The sequence below is a fragment of the Strigops habroptila genome, chromosome 1 (assembly GCF_004027225.2).
Source record: "Strigops habroptila isolate Jane chromosome 1, bStrHab1.2.pri, whole genome shotgun sequence".
Classification (NCBI taxonomy): domain Eukaryota; kingdom Metazoa; phylum Chordata; class Aves; order Psittaciformes; family Psittacidae; genus Strigops; species Strigops habroptila.
In genome coordinates, this window is record NC_044277.2 from 96,009,143 (window position 1) to 96,021,449 (window position 12,307).

Here is a 12,307-nt window from a genome sequence, read left to right on the forward strand (position 1 = left end):
ACTCTATAAATGAAAATTCAAACATTTTGATTGCATGGCTTAGTTTTTATGTTCTGAATTGCTATCGATATGTACTTTAATCCATTAACAGCACAAAACTGGCTAGAAAACACAAAGCAAGCTTGTCAGGATTAGGAAAGACTGCTCCTTAATGCTTTGAGAAATTTTAAGTAGATTCCTTCTGAACTTGTTATTACTTAAGGGACATTATCTGTGAGAATAATAAAAACAAAAGAAAAAAGGCAACTCCCACATAATTCAAAACACGCTGGTAGACATATACTAATGTGACTGGAGGGGAAACACCACATTTAATAGTAATGCAAGAAACCAGCAAGCCCCCTTCCACTGAAATAATCTATTCACTTTCTAAATATTTTGGATTATTTTGCGAAAACATTCAGAGGTAGGATAGAAATTAAAGAAGAAAAATGTTCAAACTGAAGACTAGCCATATGAGAAATGACAAATTATATTACATACAGAAATCGTGCACCTTCCCCTCAGGATTCTGCAAGATTAATCAAAAACACTGACTTCAAACCTAGCTTCTCACTGCCCCAGCAAGCTATGAGGAAAGAAAGTAAGTACACAGATTTATCAGCTTGCCTAGATCACCATAAAATTTAAGAGATAAGATTAGGTATAGGATTAGAAACATGGATCTCACTCCTACTCATATTGTGCTTGAAATATAAACCTATCTTTCTGTCTGGCTTGAAAAGAGCTTTGTATGCATTTATATACTTATTCTGAGGCATCACACTATAGCTGGCCTTACTAAAAATCGATCACAAGGAAGAAGACGACCTTAGCTGTTCTCAAAGTTTGCGGGAGGAGGCAAGTATTTCAATAAAAATGAATAATAAAAGTCCCTAAGTAAGAAAAATCAGTCTCTCTACCTAATTAAACACATAAACTGAGTTTCGGGGGAAAAAAAGGGGTCAAATGACTTAAAGCAACCTTGAGAACTTTCCATTACCTGGTAAGGGAAAGACTGATTATCCTTTAAGGAGACTGTATGCCTTTTAGGGAAAGTTGTTTAAATAGGGCTACATACTAAACTGAATAGGCTCCCTTTCTGTCCAAAGTTTACTGAATAGCCTACCTTTCTGTCCAAAGGTTACCAAATGAGCCTGCAAGACTGTGTGTGTAAACGTGCACAAGGATTATTTCCCCTCAGAAAAGGCAAACAGAGAAACCTTTCTGCCCCTTCAGAAAATGCTAGCATAGAGAGCAAAGGAGGGAGAAAGCATACATGCCCCTCCCAAATGCCTTCTGGATTTTAACTACTGCTAAATCTAGCTGGAAGTAGTGTAAGTCATTCATCCTGCCAGACTAAGACCCATTGTGAACACCACAGCTTGTGTCTGGGAGCTGGAGTGCAGCTCCCATTCCACATGAATTCACTTACCTGAATAGTTTCACGCTGCACTCCACAATGAGCAGGAATGAAAGTCGCTTTCCTAGCTATTAGATAAATTACCCTACTGCAGAGCCAGTAGCTACTGCCTTCTAATGATAGCTGTGTATATCTGGAACTGGATCAGACCCTCAATTATTAGGGAGTGAGGGAAGAGAACAGATGGAGAGAATAAATTATATATCCCTATTGGCAAAACAACTGACAAAAAGCTGACAGCATTAATTCTCTTCTTGTTGGTAATAAGCTGTAACATAAAATGTTGTTAAGTCAAAGACAACAAAAAGAAACATAAAAACTACTCCTCTTGCATTTTTCATCTGGCAGAAAAAAAAAGAAAAGCAGGGACTTTCCACAAAGCTTGAACATGAAATAAAGAATTCTACTCTGGCCCCAACTGAAATTATCAATGTCTAAAAATTAACAAATAACCAAAATTAAAAAAAAAACCCAAGAAAATTCCCATAAATCCCCAAACTAATCCCACACAAAGAAACAGTATACAAAAAGACATAATTTGGCAACCATGATATGACAGCACCTCCTATTTTGGAAGCAAATAACTCAGTAAGTAGAAATTAAATTATGTACAAAAGCAAGTATTTGCACGCAAAATAAGATTTCGGGTAATACTGTATAATCATACCTAAGAACTTGGTACAAAGTACAGGTGAAGAAAATAACTTCCTATTCTGGCCAAGATCTTTAAAAAAAAAAAATTCAGGCTACCACAATGGCATAACAGCAAGCTCTATGTTCAGGACATAGTGTTAAAGAACTCCAACTTCTAGACTGAACCAAGACCTATCTGAAATAAAATTACAGCTTTACATATTTATCTCTCTAAAAGCAGTTTCAAAAAAAGAAGTTCAGGAAGTGCTACACCTAATTATCAAGAAAGGATGCTGGATTGCAATTCAGAGAGAACTTTTATCCAAAGTAACAGCACATCATGCTTTCAAAAGCATTTATCCTGCAAAAGACAGTTCCTGTCACTAACCTGCAAAAGAGCGGCGTTTTATGTTTAGCTCATTGGACACGCGTACTTCAGTGCACAGTTTCAGCATCAGTAACATAGTAATGATCATTATAATGCTTTGCCACAACAGAGGGGATTCAAAATGCCTTCCAAACCTGAAAAAAATAAGAAGGAAAAGAAAATATATAAAACATCTCAAAGATGACAATTGTTGTACTCAGTTACTTTCATTCTTTGACCCTAAGCACCTGAAAAAGGAAATCCTAACTGTAACAGGTATGAAAGGCTGAGGAAGAGAAAGTTACCAACCAAATCTGGACGCACATATAGTAAGTAGCTCAGAGCCTCAATCCCCTTGGCAGGACTATCTGAGAACTTTATTACAACATCTCTGTGGACTGATCCTAGAAATTCTGAAACCAAAAGCTTAAGTCTTTATTTCCAAAGCTAGCAGCAAGCCTATTATTTTGAAGTGAAAAGCAGATTCATTGAGTGGTCAAGGCAGTATAGAGAGACCAGAGTTATGTCGCATTAATACCAGTTACATGTCCTCTCCACAGACACACTCTGTAGATTTCACAAGGACTTCTATGCAAAACTTACCTTTCTTAAATTTTCATTTTAAGATGAAGTCATAAAAACAATAGCACTTGCCCTATAAAGAAATAAATACTCACAGATATTAGCTTGCTAGGTGTAATATAACATCTTCCCACAGAGTGGAAAGACCAGGTCTGCAGAACTCACCAATCAATTCATTAACTTGTGTCTAATTTGGACCACAGTTGGGGGAAGCCTAAAAGATGTGGGAACTGAACACACATAATTTGTTCTCTCCTGCCCTCCCCCAGTTTAATTTCTGCTTGCTCACAGATGATGCTTATAAAGTGAGCAGGTGGGAACTACTGAGCCCTTCCTGCACATAAAACAGGAAAGTGAACTTGGATTGTGGCCAATCTTGTTTGAAGAGCTTACTCTTATGTGACTGCACAAGGTTCTGCCACAAGAAAATGAAACCCTTCAGTGAAGGTCAGTGATACTCCGAGCTCCTCTTTCTGCATTACTTGAAAGCTCAGCAACCTGCGCCAGACACACTCAGTATGTGCATTAGGGGTAAAGGGTGGAAGTTTTTCATGTGCAGTCCTCAAAGTATATTAGATTTACAACAGGAAGGCTGCATGCATACCATGGTGAGCTGCTTCTCTGTGCTCAGTTCTGCCAGATTTTACACCTTGAAGACAGAGATGTTGAGGAAGGGATTTGCTGAAAACACATCGCTATGCTCCCCAAGTCCTTCAGCCTACACCGTGAGGCACAGGCTTTCTAAATTTCCTCACAGCAGTTATCAAGGCCATTCTCTGAGTACATCGTGCTGCTCCACAGACATGGCAACCACTGCCCTCCTCTTGACAGTTCCTGGTTTATAGCACCCAGCCAAAATATAATTTCTTAAGCTTGGGCTACTTTCATGGCAAAGCTACATGTTAGTAAAAACCAACTAGGTTCACCATCACATTCTCTCATATAATACTGCATTTCCACTGTAGCCATTTCACCAGAGAGATTTTTTGTTATGAGTCAACTACTAAGGAACAGGAGAGAGGCTGCAAAGTCCCTGACTAGCTTCCTTGGAAATCTTCCTGTACAGAACATCCAAGCAGCCCACAACAATGAATGGCCAAGTATTTCCTGCCTAATAGCATACGCCTAAGGAAAAGTATGACAACACCTTCAGCCTCCACACCACTGCCAAAGGCACCACCAGAAGCTACTGGAAGAATAGCAGTTCCATGTACCGTAGCCCCTCCTTCTTTCTAACATCAATGGATTTGTAGTGGGACACATGAGACCCATTACCGTAACAAAACCGGAAGATGCTATGAGGAAGGGAATAAAGAACACAACTGATGCATGTAATCAGAGGCAGGGTGGGCTCTGGATAAGGCTTTCACTGCACTGGAAAATGCAGGGGAGAAGAACAAAAATTTGGTGCAGCCTATGCCAATCCCAAGGCTTATTCAGCCTGTGTTGCTGACTGTGGCCAGGTTCCCCTGAATACTGGAATTTACTTCTCCTATATTTGCCTCTTATTCAGGGAATAAGGAAAACAAATGTGGGAAAGACTTACTCAGAACACTTAGAACTGTTTACATCAGGTTTAGAAAAGTCATGTCCAATTACAAATGCATTTGCATGTAAAAAGATAGTCATGTATTTAAGATGTGCTGAGCTAACAGCACAGTAAGCTAGAAGCTATTATGATGGTAAATCCAGCTACAGGTCACTGCAAGGTTAGCTTCTCCCTGCTGATGAGATTATTTGCCATTCAGTAATGGGTGCCTCACAAAAGTATTGCTTGCAGTGTTAACAGCCACCCACTACAAACACACGTAAGCATGGCCACCTGCTATCTGATCATAAAAATTTGCCATCACCACAGCCTTACTGGAAATGAGACTGGAAGTATTGCTGCATATACTTTTAAAAATTGAAAGGTAAAAAAAAAAAGTAAAACAAAATTCACAACATGTAAGAGAGGTAAACTGTTAATTTAAAAATTCTTACAGGGATTTCAAAAAATGCACAACACTTCCAGATATTTTTACAACCCTCCAGCCAAAGACAATAAAGGTTACATAACAAAACATACATGAAATACACCTCCCCAGATTGAGTCTCACAGGCAACACAACCCTCTAAGCTAGGTCACATCTACATGAAATCAAACAGCTGCCATGGAGACCAACAGGCAGAGCAAACAGGACATGACCTGTGCAACAAGACTGAAAGGAATACCAGCATCGAGAACCACAGTCACTTTCTTGAAGCTTTAGAAGTAAAGCCAGTACACTCATTTTGCTCAGGATCACGGCAACAAACACCTCTCCAAGCCGCTTACTCTACTTTGCATTGATATTAGGGCCTGCCAAAGCAACACTAATCCAATTTAAGACTCCTCAAGCCATTTTGAGCTAGGAGCACTCTAAGATGCAAGCCCTGCAGGAAGAGCATGCTGTTTCACATTCTGTTTAGCTTCTGCCTTGCAGACGTTATTCCTATATTTGCCTAAGTAGGATCCAGGAGGGGAGGAACATTAAAGTACATTATGAAAGATGGAGGAGCCTTAGGATACTAGAACAGGCTCACAGAAAAGAACAACTCTGAAGTCCTGGGAATGAGGGGCTCACCATCATTATTCTGCATTTTCACCCACAACTACAATAAAGTAGTTCACGTAAAATGAACAGTGACATATGGAGTATTCAGGAAACTCAGACTTCATATGTCAGATTACAAAGACACAAAGAGGTTTTTTCACTGTTTATTTAATACTGTAAAAACAAAAGAACTCAAATGTGCAAATAAAGGGGGGGATTTATATTTTATTAGTATTTCAACAGCCTTAAAATGACTAATGTACATTCAGGGTGATAAAGAGAAGTAAACATTCAAGTCAGAGCAGAGACCAACTCGTCATTGAGAAAACTACATCATTTCATCAGTATGACTCAATCCCACTGCAGTAATCCTGCTATTCCAGTCCTGGGCCTGCTCAAAACAGCAAATGCCAATTGTGCAAAAGAAGTCCAATCTACACTGAACACAAAAGGTTTGCTTATCTCTTCTCCCAGGACATCTCTGGAAAGAAACTGACTGCTGTTGGTGCAACTTGATCACCATCTCCCTGACCTACGCTCCTGGAGGCACCACCTCAACTCACAGAGGCCATTCCACTCACCGCAAGAGTGGAAACCGCTGAAGTTACTACAGGCTTAACTGCTCTAGGTCAACTTTTCCAGCCCGTTGGGAAGTTACAGATTCTAAGGCAACACAGAAGGCATGCGGGATACTGTACACACCACCAGGGCCATGACAAAATAGCCCAAGGTAGCAGCATGGCAGCTGTCTTGAAAGACAGCCCATACAACTACAGAATTTATCAGCAAGAAGAACAAGGAACAAATGAGTTTTACAACAGGATCTCGTGATACGAGTTTTTACTTGACACATAAACTGCCAGGACTTTATGGAGCATCCAAAACAAGCTTCTCACTTGGGCATACAAAATCCTACTCTACTGCTTCTACAAAAGAGCAGTGCATTTTATCTTTGTTCACTGGCATTTATAAAAAAGAGGAGGAATTGCATAACACTTTTGCTCTCAATATCTGAGCAAGATTCCACCAGCAGGCCATACGCAATGCAATCTTTCAAAGTTGTAGTCATTCTGTCAGCTTGGTTTATAGCATCATCCCACCTTCCCCACATGGTGAAATCTGGCAAGATTTATTTTAGTAACAGGAGTCTTAAAAGCAAAAGTTTCTCCTTCCCACAGGAAGTCCTAAAAACAGACACCACTGGCCCACTCTCTGAAGCCGAAGAAACACCTGACAGCAGGGACCTGATCCACAGGTAGCACTGCATGTGTTACAGCAAAATAAATACATAGGAATCTACCCCAGACAACAGCAAATCCACCATTTTCCTATAAATTAACTCCAGCTGAATACTTGTCTCAGTAAACCTCTACTCAGAACAGGGAGCTTATTGCACTGCCTCTGGCACCAAGAGCTCCTAGTTCTACTGACATTACAGTTTTCAGAACCCATTTTGTTTCAGGTGAACTGATGTGGAATGGGCAGGGGGTTACCTTTGCTCAAAATTAATACACTCCATAGTTTTCATCTTTTCCCTGACTGTCATAACTTGTTTCCAGTTTGTCTTAAGCCAACTGTTTTATGAGAACAACTCCGAAATTGGACAGTTTTATTTTCTGTTGTTTGAATTTCTATGACATTGCTGTATGAGGTTTAGGCCAGTGGCCCACAGAATTGCATCTCAAAACCTTTGGAAAGAATATTGTCTTCCTGGAAAATATACAAACCATATTATACTATTACATAAAACATTTTATGGACTGCAAAACTGAAAAAAAGTCAAAAAACCTCTGGGAACTAGAAAGAATATAAGTACTTTTGGCTGAACTTATTCAAGTTACAAATAAAAATGCCTACTGCTGACTTCTAAGAAATCTGCAGTTCTCTTTCCTCTAGCTATTTGTTCTGATTTTCATATTAAAAGAAACCATGATTTATCTCATCATAAGCTCTGTATTAAAAATATAAGGGAGAAGAGAGGGAGAACTCACAAGTAAGTTTTTCTGCATCCTCCACCCCCAACTGATTACACAACTCTCACCCGCCTTCTTGTTCCTGTTCTCAACCATGACAAAGCAAAGCTAGTCAGCTGGCAGACTGCAGGCAACATGAACCAAGAAGGTGTATCTGTCTCGGTCACAACTGAGCTCAAATGCGACGGTACACTTTGAAGCCAGCCCACAACTTCAAAACAGCCTAGGACAGCTTATCCAGATGATTAACCACCTCAAAAACTCAAGCATCATTAAGACTCTGAGTATCCCTTGGATATTTTAGAAACCAGTCTTAAACAAGAAATCAGAGCCGACTCTAGCAAGTACAATAAGACATTGGTTAACAAAAACGGTAATGAAGTGTTTTATTAAAAATGCAGAAGGGAAAAAAATTTATCTCAGATTTTCCAGAGCATGCCATACATCTTCATATGCATGAGAACTACAAAAGTGTTGAGCTTTGCATTGCCTCTTTTGCTTCACCCACAGTGCAGACCTTCTCTAGGCTCACCAGCCCAGAAGTTGAAACGAGTGGAGAGCAAGAAACAATGACCTATGGGGTCTGGAGAAGACAGACAGGAAAAGCAGCACCAACACGGGCAGGACTAAAACAAAGAATCAGCTAATACCAATCATAAATCATGACAAGCAGCTACACTGGCACCCCAAAATAAATGCTGCTTTGAAGTGTTATATAAAAATATAACAATAAATTATTACTAAAAAATGAAACTAATGTGGTATCAAGTCTAGTCACAGCACAAAATCTACTTTTCACACTGTTAAGTGGAAACCTCACTGTGTGATGCTGTGAGTAGAGAGTCTACTTTTCAAATTAATTTTTTCCCAGAATCCTCTTTAAAAGGACCAAAGACTTCACACATAGTCAACACACTGAACTGCAAGTTTGCACAGTCAAGCTTCTACTTCCTTGTTTATAAACAAGTCTTGCGTGCATAAACAAAGCAAAGTGGAATCATGCCCATTGCTATCCATACGCAGGTTTTATTGCTGCAGACCAGTGCTCTCCTCCTACTTTTCCACAAAATTCTGGCATATAACTCACTGCTGGAACAGAGCAAGGATAAACACACATAAGTGAAAGCAGAAATGTCTCTTTAAAGATAACATTTTGAGACATTGTGTAACAGAGAAGCATGAAAAAATGACTTAATGGATAATGTGTTACTGTCATTACCAGCAAACAGAAGTTCCTTGAGCACACCCTGAAACTAAGGGATTAGATGGGAGGAAGACAAGGAGCAGGGGCATTGCACTGAGTCCTCTTGACTTTAAAAGATGGCTTACCACTGCACACAGTTTAATTGGAGGAAGAAAACTTGTGAGAACAGGTAATGAAACAGGACTGTTATCCTTGATCTCAGTAGTACTTTGTTCATTTGGTTACTGTCATGGTGCAATACACCAGCTGCAACATTATTGACACATAAAATGTGCCAAGAAGATTAGTTAGTAAATACTCTGTTTGGAGGGGAGACAAGAGGTCAAACTTCACCCAGTGCAAAACAAGACATTAAAATAAATAAATAAATAAAACTCCCTCTGAGATAACTAAGCACAGTTGTAGTAACATGGAATCTGAAAATTCACAAATAGGAAAATGGGGAATTGCCCCCACAGATGAGGTGAACAAAGTATAGTAGAGCCATTTGGGAAAGTTGGGACTGCGTCTGTATGAGTGACAGTGATACAGAAAGACCAGCACTACTCAGGAATGAAAATACAGAGGAAACATGGCATAAAAGGCAGGAATTGTCTGTTCCTGTTGCCTATGCATCTGAAATACTGACATTCCATAAGAATTTATAAGATTCATGGAAAATCTGAAAATAACAACAGAAACGAATTACAGAAATGTCTTTGAAATTAAAAAACAAAAGAAAAACTATAACCCATCCTAAGAAATAATTAAGGCCTGAAAAACAACACTATTAGAACGTGAATGTTTTTAAAGCCTATCACTTTAAGTATTTATTTTTGGATCAGGGTGGAGGGAAGTCGGGGATGAATCTGGCACAAATCATACACTTAATAACCAGGGATAATGAAGAGAAACAAATAAACCAATTGAAAACAGCAGCTATATGTCAGTAAAGTTTTCAGGTGACAGACTTTGATTAAGGTCTGGACTAGTTTGCTAAACGGAAGGAGAAGTAATGTTACCAACTGGTACTTCAGAAGTCAGATTGCAGAAAAATTGTACAAAACAAAATTACTTGTAGGACAGTTCTGTTCTAGCACAAGAATGGATCATACTACTTAATAAACAATAATTTTTAAAAAACCTTTTAATTTCTTCCAGTGAATATTACATACACAATTAAAATCATTCTGCTGTTTACACCAAATTATCTAGAGTGCTGTGTCCCAGATGTCATCAGCCATAGGTGACATTAAACAGCTAACACAAAAATTGAATTGCCAAGATGCTCATGGGTGCATTTTAATCATGTTCACAGAAATCAGAGGCTCTTGCTCTGCTATTTTTCTTTAATCATCCATATGCTCCAGGATAATATCCACCCTCAACAGCTGTTTTCATGACTTACTGGTGTTTATAGGGATGCCTTTTAAGTAGATGATCTTTTCAAGTAGAGAAACAAACTATTCCCTCTCAAGGAACACTGAATTATCGTTATGCAAGTCTTAGATCTTTTAGTTCAATAGAACTAGAAAGAGCCAATTCATTGTAAGTAAAGAAATAAAAGTTTCTGCAGGCCCATATCTGCAACATTCCCCCATAGAAGTAGCTGTACCACAAGCCAGCAGCACGCTTTCCACACTACCCCTGTAAACAGACACACCTATGCACATGCTGCATCAACCCATCTCTGATGAGCCATCACAGAGCTCCAAGATGACCAGAGCCTACAGACAGTACGTGTCAGAGAGTGATATTATTACGTGGTTTAAATACAGTGAAACAAAAAAACAAAACCAAAAAAACCCCACACATAATCTTATCAATATAACTCCATTCTCTCTCTTGTGAAGTGCTGACAAATCTTTTTAACATTAACATAAATTATAGCTTTTCATTACTCGTAGCTTTTATTCTTTTGCTCATCTCTCAATTACATACGCTTAAAGTCAATTCAAATTAAAAACCTTTCAGTTCTTCCACGGTCCAAACCTCATTTAACAGATGCACTCGCCTGGGTTACCTAGAAACTGCCAGCAGCTTCGTTCAGATACAAATCATTTGTGTATTTCAATTACCTCCAGTGAAACAAAAAATAGACAATATCTGTTTCTCAAACTGTCAACTCAGGCTTTTTGCTTCTCCTCCCCCCGCCAGTTCCTCTACCTCCCTTCTGCTCTCTGCTTTCTCCAACAGCTGCTCCATACACTTCTCCCCAGGAAAACATAGGTCCAATGCAACAAGGAGCTCTGATCTAGCGATGACTCCTCAGTTTGACTGCCAGCTGTGGAGATCCCCTGTTTTCTTCACTCTAGCACAGCACTTAACACGTTGCATTTTGCTGTAGAAGAATCCAGGAAGCTCCTTACACTTAAAGAATCAGAGGAGCTTTAAAAAGAAACTGGAATCCAACAAAAGGACATAGCCCGTTACCTACATATGGAAACAAACTTGCTTTTAAATGTTGAAAGTAGTGTTAGAAACAAAAAGGACTTGCTTTGAAAGATAGCCCACCTTTTGCCTGCTTATCAAAGAATGAGTATTTCCTTCTGTAGTTATGCAAGGAGATTTAGAAGTGAGCTCCCTGTGAAGCCAGGTGGCATCCCGGAAAATGCAAGAACATATGGCAAATGTCACAGTGATGTTAATACCAACTAGATGCTACAACAAATGTGCAGGACCGGGGCTTTCACTCTGAGAACAGAATAGGAGAGGCAAGGGAAATGTAAAATACAGTCAACAAGAAAAAAGATCTGACTAAGAATAACCTTCTTTACCAACAAATGAAAAAGTTGCATCTGGGAACATCAGAGCACTAATAATCAGATCTGGCAAGGGTAAGAGACAGAACTCCTGAGATCAGGTCATTTTATTCAACACAGATTCACCCATTTATGCATGGAAAGACAGTATTTTGATCTTCAAAAGTGGGGTCAAAGCATGTAAAACACATTATTTCCCCAAATACTCCAACTCAAAGCTTTACAACTAGCAAGCGAGAACCTTCAGGACCAGCAGGCACACACACACAAAGCCAACTTACCAAAAAAGTATCCGCAAAATGTTTGCGACCAGTAGCACTAGGCAGACGTAGGTGGAGAAGCCCTCCGCGTTCTGTGTCCGGCGGATGTCTCTGTACTGGGGAATGTAGGGCACCACGCCGCCGAACACCATGGCCCCCGCAGCACCCCACGACACCAGCTGCTGCATTGGGACCAGCAGCCACTCCAAGCCACCCGCCTCCATGGCGGGAGGAAGCGGGGAGGCTGCCCCGGGGGGTGTCACGCTGAAGGGTCGCCTCCCGCTGCAGTTCCCCGGCGAAGGTCGGCTTTAGCCACGGGCGGGCTCCCGGGCGGGATGCGGCACCATATCTGTGCCCTCTCTCGCAGGGCCGGCACCTGGGGAAAGGCACGGGGCGCGAGCCTGGCTCAACCGCGGGGCTGTTCCAGCCGCTCCCCGCCGACCGCACGGTACTACCGCACCCCGACCACCGCCCTGCCACGGGCGGGCCGGGGCCACCCCTTTTCCGTCGCCCAACCTGGCGCGACGCTCCCGCCCTCCCCCGAGCTCCCCACGGGGGAACCCCGGCTC

At 40.6% G+C, this 12,307-nt stretch overlaps 1 protein-coding gene across 2 annotated transcripts in view; it reads right to left on the bottom strand.

Annotated features, from left to right (window-relative positions):
- The window catches only part of SLC66A2 (solute carrier family 66 member 2), a 60,782-nt gene that overhangs the window by 48,090 nt on the left and 385 nt on the right, over window positions 1-12,307 (bottom strand). For both annotated transcript variants that reach the window (XM_030497632.1, XM_030497641.1), the window contains exons 2-3: window positions 11,760-12,114; window positions 2,424-2,557 (exon numbers count right to left, since the gene is read on the bottom strand). In XM_030497632.1, coding sequence (XP_030353492.1) covers window positions 2,424-2,557; window positions 11,760-11,962 — 337 coding nt within the window. In that variant the 5' untranslated portion in view covers window positions 11,963-12,114. The remainder of the gene's footprint in view (window positions 1-2,423; window positions 2,558-11,759; window positions 12,115-12,307) is intronic.